At 43.0% G+C, this 14,878-nt stretch overlaps 4 protein-coding genes across 4 annotated transcripts; 1 reads left to right on the top strand and 3 right to left on the bottom strand.

The window, feature by feature from the left end:
- Positions 1 to 1,602: 1,602 nt before the first annotated feature.
- Bfra_008009 (uncharacterized protein) lies at positions 1,603 to 2,638 on the bottom strand. Its single transcript, XM_037338375.1, has 2 exons — positions 2,485 to 2,638; positions 1,603 to 2,388 (listed from the first exon to the last, which is right to left on the bottom strand). Exons 1-2 carry the CDS (start codon positions 2,530 to 2,532, stop codon positions 1,843 to 1,845), a joined length of 594 nt encoding a protein of 197 aa, XP_037190438.1. The 5' UTR covers positions 2,533 to 2,638; the 3' UTR covers positions 1,603 to 1,842.
- Positions 2,639 to 6,062: 3,424 nt separating this feature from the next.
- On the bottom strand, positions 6,063 to 8,624 carry Bfra_008008 (putative stress activated map kinase interacting protein sin1 protein; the record flags this gene model as incomplete). Its single annotated transcript, XM_037338374.1, has 3 exons — positions 6,063 to 6,185; positions 6,250 to 8,542; positions 8,602 to 8,624. The coding sequence occupies 3 exons, from the start codon at positions 8,622 to 8,624 to the stop codon at positions 6,063 to 6,065; spliced, it is 2,439 nt and encodes an 812-aa protein (XP_037190437.1).
- Positions 8,625 to 8,914: 290 nt separating this feature from the next.
- Positions 8,915 to 10,114, top strand: Bfra_008007 (putative mitotic checkpoint protein prcc protein; the record flags this gene model as incomplete). Its single annotated transcript, XM_037338373.1, has 1 exon — positions 8,915 to 10,114. The coding sequence occupies one exon, from the start codon at positions 8,915 to 8,917 to the stop codon at positions 10,112 to 10,114; it is 1,200 nt and encodes a 399-aa protein (XP_037190436.1).
- Positions 10,115 to 10,968: 854 nt separating this feature from the next.
- On the bottom strand, positions 10,969 to 12,270 carry Bfra_008006 (uncharacterized protein; the record flags this gene model as incomplete). Its single annotated transcript, XM_037338372.1, has 1 exon — positions 10,969 to 12,270. One exon carries the CDS (start codon positions 12,268 to 12,270, stop codon positions 10,969 to 10,971), a length of 1,302 nt encoding a protein of 433 aa, XP_037190435.1.
- Positions 12,271 to 14,878: the final 2,608 nt, after the last annotated feature.

Below are 14,878 nucleotides of genomic sequence, written 5' to 3'. Positions count from 1 at the left end.
TGCTTCCAGCTCCCCTCGCAATCTTTCCAAGAGTAAAAAGAATCAAATCCGAATCGGATACTCGTAAATATTGCCTATACGAATAAACGAGCTCAAGTATTTTGAGTCCTTCGAGTGCTCAAACTACTTTATCTCCGACTACCTCGCTTACTCCCCTTTCTAGGTGCTTCAATCACTTCTCATTCCTCACTACTTGAATTCAAGATCGCAATTCACTCACAACTCAAACTCGCTTCTTTATCATAATCATGATTCTTCTTATTTCACCTCAACCTCATTCTCAACCTCGAGCGCAGCGAGCTACGGGGGTTTGGGGGCTGGCCCCCATCCACATTCATAGGTACTCATACCTTTTCATCCGTGATCAATTCTATTCATACTCATACCAATGATAACATTCCCTCTTCATCGAACCTTTAAATTTCAATCTCTCAAGTCTCTAATATTCAACATCCAATTTCAATATAGATACACTTACTCTCCCATTCTCCTTTTCCATATTTTCCCCCAATATCTTTGTCTATATGTATAATCACATCCACACACATTCTCCCCCTTCTCCTACCTAGATTTTCTTATCACAAAAGAATTCATCTTCAAAGTAATCCTCCCAAGGATCTCCCTCCCCCCCTCCTTTTAGTCAATCCATTAATCCATCAATCCATCTTTCAATTTCCTTATCTTCTCTCCTCAAATTCCTAAATCCCATAAGCCTTCAACATTCTACTTAAATATACAATCTATAATTATCATTCAAACATCCACATCCAGACTTGATATTAAGACATCAACACATCAACACATCAACACTCATCCACTAGATTTACCCCCCTCCCCTCTCTCCTCCAAATCCACACCACAAAATCACAAAACCACAAGCCTAAACCTTGCTTTTCCATCCTCATCCTCATCTTCATCCTCATCTTCATCCTCATCTTCATCCTCATCCTTAGCCTCTGCCTAATTAATTATCAATAATATCACTAACATCACTAACAATAATACTAACATCCTATTTCCCATTTTCCATTTTCCATTTTCCATTTTCCATTTCTCAATACATAATAGACGAGATGAGATAGATGAGATAGATGAGATAGATGAGATAGATGAGACGAGATACAGAAGTGAGAATGAGACTATACATGAAGCAAACCGAACCGAACCGAAACAAAGTAAAGTAAAGTAAAGTAAAGTAAAGTAAAGTAAAGTACAATAAAATAAAATAGAGTGAAACTTATTAATGGGGCGTTGAAAAGGTAAATTTGGATTTGATTTTGAACATGACGTGAACGTGAACAGAAACGTGAATTGAATATCTAATTACCTACGTATGTATTGGGTTTGGAGTGAATGATGATGAGTGATGGTACACATGATATCGTGCCGAGATACATCCATGTACGTAGAGGGATCGTGTACATAGAGGAATCTTACGTTCTCGTGTCATGTATTATGTGTTCATAGATAGAGTCAAATTGAAACAAAGTTCAACATCTCAATAACAGTAAAAAGCATTCAGAAAGTATTCAAGGTGGACCGTCAGTAACGTAAACAATACAAATCAAACACAAACATCACAAAGCAAGTAGACAAGATATAAGTTCATGTAATAGTTTTATTTTCCAGAGCAGTGAAATGCAATGTTACTAAGTACAGCGCCCATTCGCAATACCTATTTCCCCTAACCATCATCATTACGATCATCAGTTAAACCATTGAAACCATCACCAAAAGAGTATTTCCTTCCGTGAATTAGAAATCCCATATCAATCAATGAGCAAGTTCCTTGCATGTTGTAAAGTGAAGTGAAGAAAGAAATCAATCAATCCGTTCACTCATTTACAAAGCAGCAGCAAAGATGGCGGCACCACCGAAAAGAGCAGCAGCTCCCATAGCACCAGTTTGGATAGCAGCTCCACCAGTGGAAGTAGAGGTGACGGTTTGACCAGCAGAGTTGGTGGTGGTGACAACTGAACCAGCAGAGGTAGCACGGCTGCTGGCAGAAGAAGACAAGGAGGAAGTCTTGGAGCTCAAGCTGGATGCAAGAGAGCTAGAGACGGATGCGAGCGAAGAGGAAGCAGAGGAAGCGGCCGAGCCAGTGAGAGTTGCTGCGGAAGCTTGAGCGGCTGAGAGAGAAGATTCGGCTGAAGCTTGAGCAGAGTTGATGGAAGATTCGGCAGAGGAGACGACTGAAGAGAGAGAGGATGAGACGGAAGAGAGGGTAGATGAGAGGCCAGATGCGAGGGAAGCAGAGGACTCAGAAGCGGTAGAGGCGGAAGAGGCAGATGTCATAGATGCACTCGATGCGGAGTCAGTGGCGGAGCTGAGAAGAGTTCCAGCGCTGGCGGTAGCATCTGAGAGGATGGATTCAACAGAAGATTGACCCTAGGATATTATGTTAGTATCTCTGCACACGTATATATTATCGAATTGATGTATCAATCTTGCGATCTATATCCAAACGATGGAAGTAAAACATACCATGACAGCACCGGCCAAAGCCAAAACGACGATGTTCTTGAATTGCATATTTGCGGTTGATGGAATTAAACTTGTTTGTTTTGAAGAAGTATTGAGATGTAGAGAAGAAAGTAATAAAAGACTTTTGGGGTATCGAGTTGACTGAAAAGTTGTGAGAGTGTAAGAGTTTGAGATGTGAAGAAGAAGAAGAAAAGTCGATCAACAAACAGGAAGCCGAATTCTTATATAGCCCTCCCACCAACAGCACAAACGACCTTTCCATGTATACCAAGGTCTTCTCCCTAGGTAGGCACTTCCACTAGGTCATACTAGCCTCATCATTACTTCCAAGTTAATAAGTGGCTTAGTCCGATCCACTTTTCCAGCTTTATTGTCCTTCTACATGACTTTTGATTGGTTCGTGGAATTCCATGGAAAAGGAATTAGCTGTGATTTAAAATTCACGTCATTGCCGTGCCAGACTAACTTTAGTGGGTATTGACTAATCTCCTAGTTTCATGGCAAAGGCAGAGAGAGGTAGAGGCAGAGGCGAAAGTAAAAGCAATAGAGGAAAGGGTAAAGAATTGCATCGAATCAACTTGGAAGAATGGAGAGAGGAAAGTTTTCGTTGAAGGCTTCCCGCTTGTTCGGTTTGTTCGGTTTGTTCGGTTGGTACCTAGGTTGGTTGTATTTGAGATGTGAAGCTCGTATCATTGAGTATAATTGAGTATAATTTGAGTATAATTTGTATAAAATTTGCATAGCCATAGTTTATATAATCAAAGCATGTTAGTGTTCACGTAAACTTATTCCAATTCTTACTTGTTTTCCAACTACGAGGCAGATGCTATTTATTCACTTGAAGAAAGAGCGCGTAAAGATATCTCCCGCCGTTCTACTTTACCACGCAATCCTCCCGAGACCCATAGCGTGATTTAGTAGAAAGTTATTTTGGGTTTGTAGAGCGACTCTGAGAGAGTAGTATGTGACTACTATCTGAGCACGAGCATATGTACCTGCTCTACTATACTGGTTGCATACAGACACAACATAACATACCTCCCTACATGCCTCCGTAACGTTGTTCCTGCAGTGAAAACAAAACAAAACATCTATACGAAGGGACACCTGCCAACCTACCTCTCGCCCTCTTCTATCCACTATTCACGTGTTATGACAGCATAGACGTTTCCAATAGACAGTCACAACCGACAAATATGATGAAATCACTGAGACAACCCGCTTGGTCCAATTCCTCTGACATCCATCGTCATAACATGTATCATAACATATATCATAACATCACATCACATAATATGTCACCACAGACGATGCGGACATAATAACCCAGCGCACATATAGGTAGGGAGTGCCCGTCCCAGCGCATTCATCTCCCAACCACCGAAATGCGATGTCAACGAGAATGGAGAAAAGTAATTTGCCATCTTTCATGCTGAATCCTGATGAAGTATCGCTATCGCGCTTTCAATTTCCTAGTCACAATGTACCTCCCTAGTCCAGACCCTAGTAAGCACATTGTGATTGCACTAGAGAAAAAGAGAAAAAGAGTCCGGGGAGTCCGACGGTACGAGGTTAGTAGATGCATATATGTATATATATATATATATATGTATAAGTATGGTCTAGACAAGCGACTGACTGACCATTCTCGATCTGGGGCATCGAGACATCTGAGCATAAATTAGGTTTTTCTTCCATTTCACAAAAATATAAGCTTCAAGTAAAAAGTCCGAGAAATACCTAACTATATCTATCCAGCCAAATACATATATGTTATGCAACCCCTTCACAACAGCACAGCACCGCACAGCACAGCACATCCCATCAAACAAACACATCAAAGCCACCCTCCCAAATCAAAATCCTCAAAAAGTAAGTAAGCAAGCAACCAAGCTCGGCAAGCTGCCGTTATACCGAATTCACCAGCATCCACACTACCGCTCCGGAGATATCAACAAATCAGACCCACGTATTCCGTCTCGTTTTATGTAACGACATGCCATCCCTACTGCACATCATTTCTTGGCGAAGGGTGAAGGTGTTGAGCCTGCATGTGTACCTTGCTCGCCTCATGAAGATTACCACATCATATCACACCACATCACATCACCTCTTGTATTTCCATCTTCTCTCTTTCTCTACTCTCCGAGGGAATGGAAAGAAATCCAAGTGAATCAATGACATTAGAGTAAAGCAGAGGAAGGAAAACTAACATCTATAAATCTCCCCTACCTACTCCTCCCTCCTCCAAACATCAAATCAACCCAAACATCACCCCAACCAACCAACCAACCAACCAACCAACCAAACACCCAAAGTCAACTTAAACTTTTAAGTATTGACCTCCCCCCGTCCATCCAACCGCGATCCCCGATCCCCGCACTTGGCATATCTCCTAGCTTCCCTTCCCTTCCCTTCCCTTTCCTTTTCTTTCCTTCCCAGCCCCAGCCACAGCCCCAGCCCAGGCTCCAAGTATCGTAGTCCCTCTCAATACCTCTCCTCTCATTCGCCCAAACCCAAAATCATCAATCCCGCTCGCGCCCAGCCGCATTATCCATCCACTCATCCTCCACTATAGCGTCATCATAATTCTTGGTACCTTTTTTCATTATTCATTATTCATCATTTATCATTTATCATTCATTATTCACAATTCATTTCACAACCATCACTCCCATGAAAATGATGAAAAATTCTCATTCCAATCTCCGATCAATCAACCCCAACCCCAACCCCGATCCCAAGATCTGATCTGATCTAATAGGACAATAACAACCTTGAAATCCTCAAAATTCCAAGTTTATGTTTCTTGGGAAACAAAGCATCAACACCAACATCAACATCAACATAAACATACATCAGCATCGGCAACCAAATATCCGTTTAGCCGTCTTTTCCAGCCCCAAACCCCAGCCACCGCCACAGCCCCAGCCACAGCCGCGAATCTCAAACGCCACTCACTTAATACTAACTACCTAGGTAGAAACAGGAGGGACATCCAGGACATCCAATCACTCAAGCATAAGCTCAAGATAAGTATAAGAATCGAATATACCAAAAGGATAAATCTAGATGAGATCGAAAAAGCTCTTCAATAACGTTACTTTGATACAAATTCAGGGTATTGATGATCTAATTGTGATATCCAATATGGAAAAGAGTGTTCATTCTTGATGTCCCTATTTTTCCTCCTGCTCGAGCAATCTGAGGGTCGGGTGTATTCCTGATTTGTCTGTTCCTCGGCAACTAGATTGCTGCTGGAGGTAAAGATTACATTCTATTGCCACCTGCGTCTTGGTAATGATCCAAGTAGCCGATGCCTGATGCGAGTCCTTTCTTCAAATATCAAATCGGGAAGAGTAATCCAAGAAAAGGTACATGAACATGTAACCAATTACTTAAGAGTTCATCGCCACCAAACGCTTGGTGGTTTCAAAACGTTTCAATCAAATCCGAGAATATCGAGAAAATTCCATTGTTGAGTGTCCGTGAGAGAATTGCAAATGACGCTCCGCTGGCCCTCCGGGGGCCACTGCCGTGGAGGCAGACTATTTGGGTACAATGTAAATGATGTTTATTTAATTATTGGTTTGATATGGAGCAATTCCCTTCTTAATCTCATATACTATCTCCGCCGCTTCATCTGCACTTTTGGCTTCAAAATCATATCGTTTTTCTTCCCGTGATTTGTATACCACAAGCTGTGTTAACATTGTTCATTAGTTTCGGATTGAGGACAGAGATGCTGGATTCTATATAACATACCTTAAAATTGGTCGGGTGTCTTCGTGTTACTTTACAGCCAACCACATTACTAAAATGCACCGTGGTTGTTTTGCCTTGTCCTTCAAACATCGTCTTTCCCGTGGATGCTGGAAGAATATGTAAATATTCTCCATCAATCGCAATCACCCTTTCGTTCATTCCTACAAACCTCATGGGTTGTTTCCTCCATACTATATACCTTCGATAATTGGCACTTCCAAGTTCATCTTGTTTGACACTCTCCATGAGAGGATGTGGTACTAACATTTGAGTTCCCTTGCGAGCTTTGCGAGGATCGGGTCGATCTACCATTAATGAATTGGGTGTACTACTTGATGGTGAACCAGTCATCGTTAATGGTCCATCCGTAGCAAAACGTCGCCGGTACAAATCAAGTTCTGATGAATTGCCAATTGATCCTACTGTGCGATCAAGATAAACGACAGTCCCAGATCCGGTCAGTTTGAGAACGTGTCCTGCCTTGTCCAGTTGTCTCTTCTTACAAACCGTATCGAGGACATCAGCCAAGTAAGTATCGGTTGTGACTTCCAGAGCGACCATCTGTCCAGGTGTAGCATTATTTGAATGAATATGAATACTCAAGATCTTTTTTGTACCACCACCTCGCGAAGTAGGTTGAGTGAGAGCTGTTCCAATTGTAGGTGCATCTGCTAATGTGGAATTTTTTCGTAATGCAGTCATAGTTGTAAGAAGAGGATTTTGATAAGGTTGTGTACCAAGAGGAAATGAAGTATTAGCTTTGGGTGTATTGATAGGAGTAAAATCTTCTTCCGTTTCAGATGAGGCAACCGCCTCTTGTTTGAATTGAGGGGTAAGTCTCTGATTTTCTTCAAATTGTTCATCGGTAGCTTCAACCAAAGCAAACTCGTCAAAAGTTTTGGAATTTGATCTCGCTCTTGGCCCAGCTTTATTGTTGGCAAACGTAAATGATGTAACTGGCTTGAGACGATCAAGAGGTGGGAAGTCAGTATCTACTTCCCCATCATCAACCATCCTTAAGATCCATCGATTGACATTCAATTTTTCGGGGGCTATGGTAGGTTCTAACTTTTCATCAAAATACCTCCATAGACTCAACCCGATCAAATCAGTAATGACCACGGGTCGATTATGTGATTCATCTTCATGAACAGTTCTTCGAATCAAAACCTCGTAAGGCTTCTTGGTTGAAGTAGCAAATGGTGCCAATATACGAATATTGATAGGGTTTGGATCACCTTGTCCAGAGAGAGATGCAAAGTTTTCGAATGGCATATTAGCTTTCGTTCGCTTAGCCGTAATCATTGCGGTCAACAAACTCTTAGGCTGTATCATACTGATTGGACGAGGAGGTGGTAGGGCTTGAAGTACTGGGGGAGCTGGCTTGGATCTTTTCGTTGGTGATCGTATAAGATCTCGAGGAATAGTATTACCGATATGTTCTGGAGCTGCAGTTATCGGTCCATCAACACTATCTAATATAGATGCACTGTCGATACTACCACCAAATGTGGAAGACATGTCTGATCCCGAGTCCTCTTCTTCCTCCTCCTCTTCTAAAAGATCACTGACTTGTCTCTTCACACCAACATCAGGGTCCGACGGACGTGTTCGAACCGTTCTACCGGCTCTCGCAGCATTCCTATTTGATTCTCTCTGTCTTTGAAAAGCAGATGCATCAAACTCATTGTCAGATGACATTTCACTACTCGTAACAGTATCCCTTCTGGCTCTTTCTTTCACAACTTCCACAGCAGACTGAGAACCTCTCCTTATGCCAGGTCCCGGAGTACGTGAAGGAGAATTCGGAGTAGTAGATTGTCGAAGATTGGATCCACGAATAGGAGAAGAACCAGATCGATTTCGTATAGGCATTTTAGAGAATTTTATTTGCTGTGCTGCCCTTTGATCTCCATCATCATCACTATCATCACTCAAATCACTACTATCTTCCTCCTCCATCTGTTCTCGTCTGCGCCTCCTTTTCGTAGCGATTCCAGGCCCAACAGTATCCCCTGCCCCTCCTGTGAGCAAACCCCCTTCGTCAACTTCATCCTCAAGACCTGAAGGTGCCAGACCAGCTGATCTAGGTGGCGCTTGAAAATATTCCGATGCGATGGCGGTTGGTATTGGTGGGGAATGAGTTCGTTTTATATTCGCGGCATTCGTGCGCCATCCAGCAGCTTTGAATCCGGGAGTGTTTAGAAATCCATCGTTGATTGTTATGAGCCGTTCACCAACACCATCCGCGATTGTATTTAAATAGTTTGATCTCAATTGATAAGAGACGAGACTGTGTAACGCGTCAGTTAGATTGAGGAAGTGGGATGGTTGGGAAGCTAGAAATCTTACTCTTCCACTTGAATGACCGACATAGTAGAAAAATAATGTAAATAATGTATAGAAACGATCACCGGCTCGTAAGTACGAAAGAATAGTAAAAAGGGTTAGAAGGTATGATTGCTCAAGTCATGATCAAGCTTCCATAATTGAATTTAACATGACGGATGAAGTTGCGATACTATCAGTGTTCAGCCTTACAGTATCTGGGGTACACTAAAATTGGCGCCTGTGTGATTTTCATCAGGCTGTAGTGACAGCCTTTTCCCCAACTCTCACAAACCACAAACCATCACAATCAAAATCATCAAAAAACACCGCGACAATGGGATTAGTAGATTATTCAGATTCAGAAGATTCAGATTCTCCAGAAATTACTGCGCCAAAGCCATCAACATCAACATCCACAACTGGTAAGCCTGCATTCCAAAAAGTTGTCGACAGATCAAATCCTGGCAAAATTCGAGTTTCATTGCCACAAGCATCTTTGAAAGACGACACCAAAACCGATGAGCCTCCAACGAAGCGCGCAAAGACAGGTGGTGGAGCTTTCAGTGGATTTAATTCATTCTTGCCAGCTCCAAAGAGAACGGGACAATCTACAGGTGCGACATTAGGTGGTGGAAATGCGGCGCGAAAGAGTGGTTTGGGAGCTGGTGTTAGTTTGAAGACTGGTGCAGCTCCTGCTTTTAGTAGAGAACCGGAACCGGTACAGGAGAGAGAATACACAACGGAAGAGCCTGCTGAAGAGGAAGAAGGAGCTAGTGGATCTGGATTGAATTTACCTCCTCCAAGCTCCTTGGTCGATGAACAGAAACCAGCAGATGAAGTCAAATTGGTTGGGAAACCATTAATGTTTAGACCATTATCCGTCGCGAGGAAGCCAGCAAAAAAGAAGCTCCAGAAGCCAAATTCAAATGGATCTACGCCTTCTACTTCCACTTCAACACCACAAATTAGCACACCAGCCACTCCACAGAATACCGGGAAGGTAGCGCCAAAACCAAAAGTATCCTTATTCTCTCTAGAAGTAGAGCCAGTGAATACAACTCCAAACACCACTTCAAACGGAGAATACAAACCACTACTCTATCAACCCACCCCCTCCAAAGAAGAACCCGTCTACGAAGAGTACACCCCAACAACCAACCACACCCTCCCCTTCGCTCCCACACCACCAGTAAACAATCACAACACCGAATCCCTCTCCTCTATAGCCGACACTCTCCATCTCTCCGCCGCCGAACGTCGCCAACTCTTCGGTCGTCAAAAAGGTGGTGGTTCCGGTCCACAAGCCGCAACAAAAATCATAAATTTCAATACAGATCAAGAATACGCACATAACGAAGAACTCCGCGCAGCAGGAGAACAAGTTGTGCATAATCCAGTTAGAGCAATCGCGCCTGGTAAACATAGTTTGAAACAGTTGGTTGGGGCGGCGCAGAGTCAGAGGGAAGCATTGGAGGAGAGTTTTGCGACGGGTAGGAATAATAGGAAGGAAGCGGGAAGTAAATATGGGTGGTAGATTTGGGGGTTGGATAGTAGATTGGTTTCTAATGACGAAGAACAAAGAAGGGAAGAAGGGGGAATGGAAATATGAAATAGAAAATGAGAATTAATTCGATACCCATACACACTATTCTCAGAACGTATTTCATGATTTTGCATGCGTAATGTTTGCACTGATATATTGAATGGCCTCATTCGTCTCACTCATCTCGCTGGTAAATATCATGGCAGTGCAATGATAAGCGAAGGCCCCCCTATATCCTAAAAGCTGGGTATTGATTTGTTAGCGCTTGGAATTAATTGAGTTGTTAAAAAATTTGTAGAACAGAAGAGAGCAAGACTCCTGCCGATATGAAAACACATTCTCACATCAATGAAATTGTCGACAGAGTAGTCACTCAGCTATGGAAATAAGGGGATATGTTAAAATCAGATCGAACGCGGTAGTGGAGTTGGAAATTCGGGTGTAGAATTCTACAGAATGTCTGGTAGGGATAGAGGTTGGGAATTGCATTGTGATTTATGTATTATGAATATGTACTATGTCGTAAATTTGGCGAGAAAGATGAAGAGAAAGATGAAGAAAGAGAGGTACATATGTATAGTGAAGAGAAGAAGTGATTGTAGTCAAGAACCGCATTGTGGGTATGTAGAATCGTATATAATATATGTAAAGATGCAGTAAACGTATATACAAATTCCACCATTTTCCCATCCATCCTAACACCTGTCCCAGAAATAAATGTTTAAAGGACCCCAAGATCAAAACCAACTCCTCCCGATCACAGCTCTTGTTCTCGGGGAATTTATACGCCATGACTCGCAGCCCTTAACCCTTAATCCAAATATATATAACAGTCACACCAAATTTTAACAATCCACTTGAATAAGAGTGAATCTCCTTTCTCCTCTCATCAAATGTTCCCACTCCCCTCTGGTCCCCGGACTCACATCCTCCACTCTATTCGGGGTTCTATCACCCCTCAAAAATGGTCCTCGATCTTCTCTCTCTCCATTTCCGCTCTTCCTCTCCCAAATAGGACTTTCCCCATCCCTCCCCTTAGCACTCTCACCCACCTCCACCAAATCCTCCTCCCCACCACTAAAGGAGGTCTTCACCGAAAGCGACTTCCTCACCTCATCATTAAAAATCGCTTTTTCTCCTGCACTCCCCCCATAAACCCTCTTATACCCCTCCTCAACATCACACAGCGCACTCAGCGAAATCCCCAACCACTCATACCCTCTCATTACCTCCCCCCTTCCGATCTGTCCCCCTCGCACTAAGACCACGCGTCTCAACTCATCAATCGCAATACCCATATCTTCCGCCGAAAGACTACGCGAATAAGTATGCAGTGCGCATTTAAACGCATACAGATAATCCAGCGAGTAAAGGGATAATCCCGGCGCGGTGAACACGACGCGGTTCTGAGCCAGCGAGCGACGAATGAGATCTTGAATTGAGGGATCGGAGATGGGGGAGGAGAGAGAGGAGGAGGAGAGCCAGTCGGATCCGATGGAGGGGAATTTTTTCTCGGCCCGGGAAATGGTGGAGCGGAGGATGCGTTCGGCGCGGGGAGTGAGACTGGTGGAATGCATGAGCGTGATGCCGTAGCGATTGGGGGTATCGGGGGATACCCATTCTGCGGGGGGAGAAGAGGGGGAGGAGGGAGGGGAGATGGATGCGCGAATGTGGTGGGCCATGGTATCTTTTGGGGAAGAAGGAAGGCCGGAGTATTTTGTGCGGGAGAGATAGATTGTTGAGGTGGAGAGGGTAGATGTTGTTGTTGAGTTTGAGCGCTCAGAAAGAGAATTTGAGAAGATCGTGCTGGTTGGACTTGAAGAGCGAGAACTAACTGGGGAAGTTCCTCGACTTGAGAGTGAGATGTTGCGAACGTGAGATGTGAGTGGAGCGCTATTGTAAAGAAGTGTCGATGGTGATGTAGTGAGAGAATAAGAACCGGGCGCGGTTGTAACTTGGGACATCGCGGGACTTTGGATCTGATTATCTTTTTTGACGACGATCAATGATAGATGAAGTCTCTTTCGCACCAAACGTTTCGATACATAATCGAGAGCTTCGAGTAACTCTGATGGTAGTTGCATTGGTTGGAGCAACGATGTGCCCGCTTCCAATGGAGAGGATATGTTATGCTTTGAGATAGGCATATTGATGACAATAAACAGATATGCAATGAGTATATGTTATCGAGAGACCTTTAATTGTCTATCTTGATATCCAGTACAAAAAGCTGAAGCCGATGGGAGAGCTACTTAACTCAAGGGAGCCGTCGGAGATATATAAATCTCAAGACTTCCAAAACCAAGAAGACGCCAATACCCAAAATAAACTCTCCGATGCATGATACCCGCATAGCGGAGAGACAAGCATGTAGCCTTAGCATGTAACTAACATGGTATATAAGGCATATCGCGCAAGATACTGATAGATCGTGGAGCTTTGACTACATTCTGCTCTATGATCACTTAGTACTACATCAATAGTATCATAAAGGGGAAAATTGTTTCTCTCTAGTGTGAATGGTGTGTGCAATCTGCAAGACATTCTTATATATATGATATGATTGGTTAGAAGTGCATTCTAAAATAAAACATTGCATTCATTTGATTTTAACCGATGGGTGAGTTTATTTTGGGAGTTGCAGATTACTATGCAGCATACTCGACTCGATAAACACACACCTCTTTACACGCTACATGCTGGAATAGATTGGTATGTAGTAACACCAAGCGAGACTTTTATCAATTTCTCCAAGATGTGATGAACTCCCGGGCGCCTAACACCCCCTGAATCCTAGTCACACACAGATATCCATATCCAATCCGTGCAACCCCTAACACACTTCCAGTTTATTTTTGGATGTGACGAACTGTCAAATATAGAAACAAATTACCCCGCACCACCCACTTCTGGCGTTTATCTTTGTGTTGATCAGTAGATCAATTGATGTAAACAAGATTTGTCTCCTAATTGAATGCGAGCCCTATCCTCCCTCTATTTCAACGTAGATTCGAATAGGGAATTTTCCGATATCACAATTCAAAACCTTGCATATCGCATATTGCAAATTGAATATCACATATTTCTATTTGCATTTTGTACTTTCTGGTAATCCAATACTCGTCTACTCGGATCTATGCGCCTATTGCTCGCATATTTAGATCTTCCCCATTCATAAACATAAGGTAGGTTCTCATGCCGGACTAGATGTTAATTTTAGGTCTTCTTAAGCTTTTATGATATAGGTCTACTAGACTTTTAGATCCCTGTGTCTCGATCCCCCCTTTGCCAGGATTCTTATAGACGTCATTCTTTATAAATATTTTAGATTATCAAAGTCATTTATCACACTCACTTCATATCTAACGTCCAAATCGTCATGGACCAAAGCGAACAAATATCCGCGGCCCTTGGAACTTTTAGTGAACATGAACTACATTACTACAACCATAGAAATTTGAGTTTCCAACACTCTCATCCTGAGTGAGTATATGTCTATATATCTAGAAAACCACCCGACTTACTTATCTATCTCTCTATAGCTAAGTCAATATAATTATCCCGAATATTGATCTCAGTACTTCTGAACAAAACATCACCCACACAAATCTCCATGCACCCACATATCCCACTTATTCTCATCCTCAACTCCTTATTTTCTTCTTCACAAAAGAATTATTCTCCCTCCTCTCCTTACTCCCCAGCCTTTCTCGTTCCTCCCGCTCTCCTCGCCTCTCCCTTCCTTCTCCCATCTCTTCCCTCATCCTATCCCACCATCCTAAAACCCACAGATACATCTACCCAAACTCTCAAACTCCAATCCCAATTCCACCACCTAACAAAACCATAAATACACACCCAAAACCTCCCCAACATCCTCACATATCCTCACACAATCCTCTTCCCTCAATCACTCAGTGACACTCACTCACGCAACAAATATTCACTCACCTCCCAAACCCCGCATACTCGTCATCCCATCTTTTCTTTCCTCCTTCAACTTACACACCCCTCTATATTTCCCCTTCTCTATCCATCTCCATCTCCAATCCTTCCATAAACATTACACCCATCTTTCTCCTCCCCTCCTCCTATCCCTCCTACTCCTCCCCTCCCACCCCACTCCACCTCTCTCAATTCCCAATACACACCATAAATATCAATCCACAAATAACCAACTAGCATATTCCCAAATCCCACCTAACTACTCATCTAAATACTCATTCACTAACCTTCCACATCTACCTGTATACCCCATATACTCATTCTCTCTTCATTTTCGCTTCCATGTTCTTTCTATTTCCCTCACCCTCACCCTCACCCCCACCCTCTATCCATCCATCCATCCATTCATTCACCCATCCATCCATTCACCCCTCTTTCCCCTTTAGCTTTTATCTTCCAACCCCCAACCCCCAACCCTCTATCTCTACCCATATCTCTACACCCCTCCCACCGAACATAGATCCATCCCAAACAAAAACTCATCACCCCCACCAAAAAAGCAAAAAGCAAAAACCAACAACAAAAACTCTCAAACACCCCTTCATCACCTCTTTGTCACCACCACACTACCACCACATCTTCACATCTCCACATCTCCCCTCCCTAAAATCCACACACTCATTTCCCCCTCGTCAACCCCCCACCCCCTCTTCAAACATCCTCACACACCCACAAACAAAAACCTTCAACTCCACTATCCAATCGTTAATCCCTGAATCATTCCACACACATATACCTTCTTTTGATTCC

This window comes from Botrytis fragariae (genome assembly GCF_013461495.1).
Source record: "Botrytis fragariae strain BVB16 chromosome Unknown tig00000112, whole genome shotgun sequence".
In the NCBI taxonomy this organism is placed as follows: domain Eukaryota; kingdom Fungi; phylum Ascomycota; class Leotiomycetes; order Helotiales; family Sclerotiniaceae; genus Botrytis; species Botrytis fragariae.
Note: the sequence above shows the minus strand (reverse complement) of the source record. Positions and strands in the feature narration are given on the sequence as shown.

Excerpts from the sequence above, each read along its gene's own strand:
- Bfra_008009 (XM_037338375.1), bottom strand. The coding sequence starts at position 2,532 with ATGCAATTCAAGAACATCGTCGTTTTGGCTTTGGCCGGTGCTGTCATG. Across the intron at positions 2,389-2,484 it reads CTTTGGCCGGTGCTGTCATG|GGTCAATCTTCTGTTGAATC; the intron begins GTATGTTTTACT and ends ATAATATCCTAG.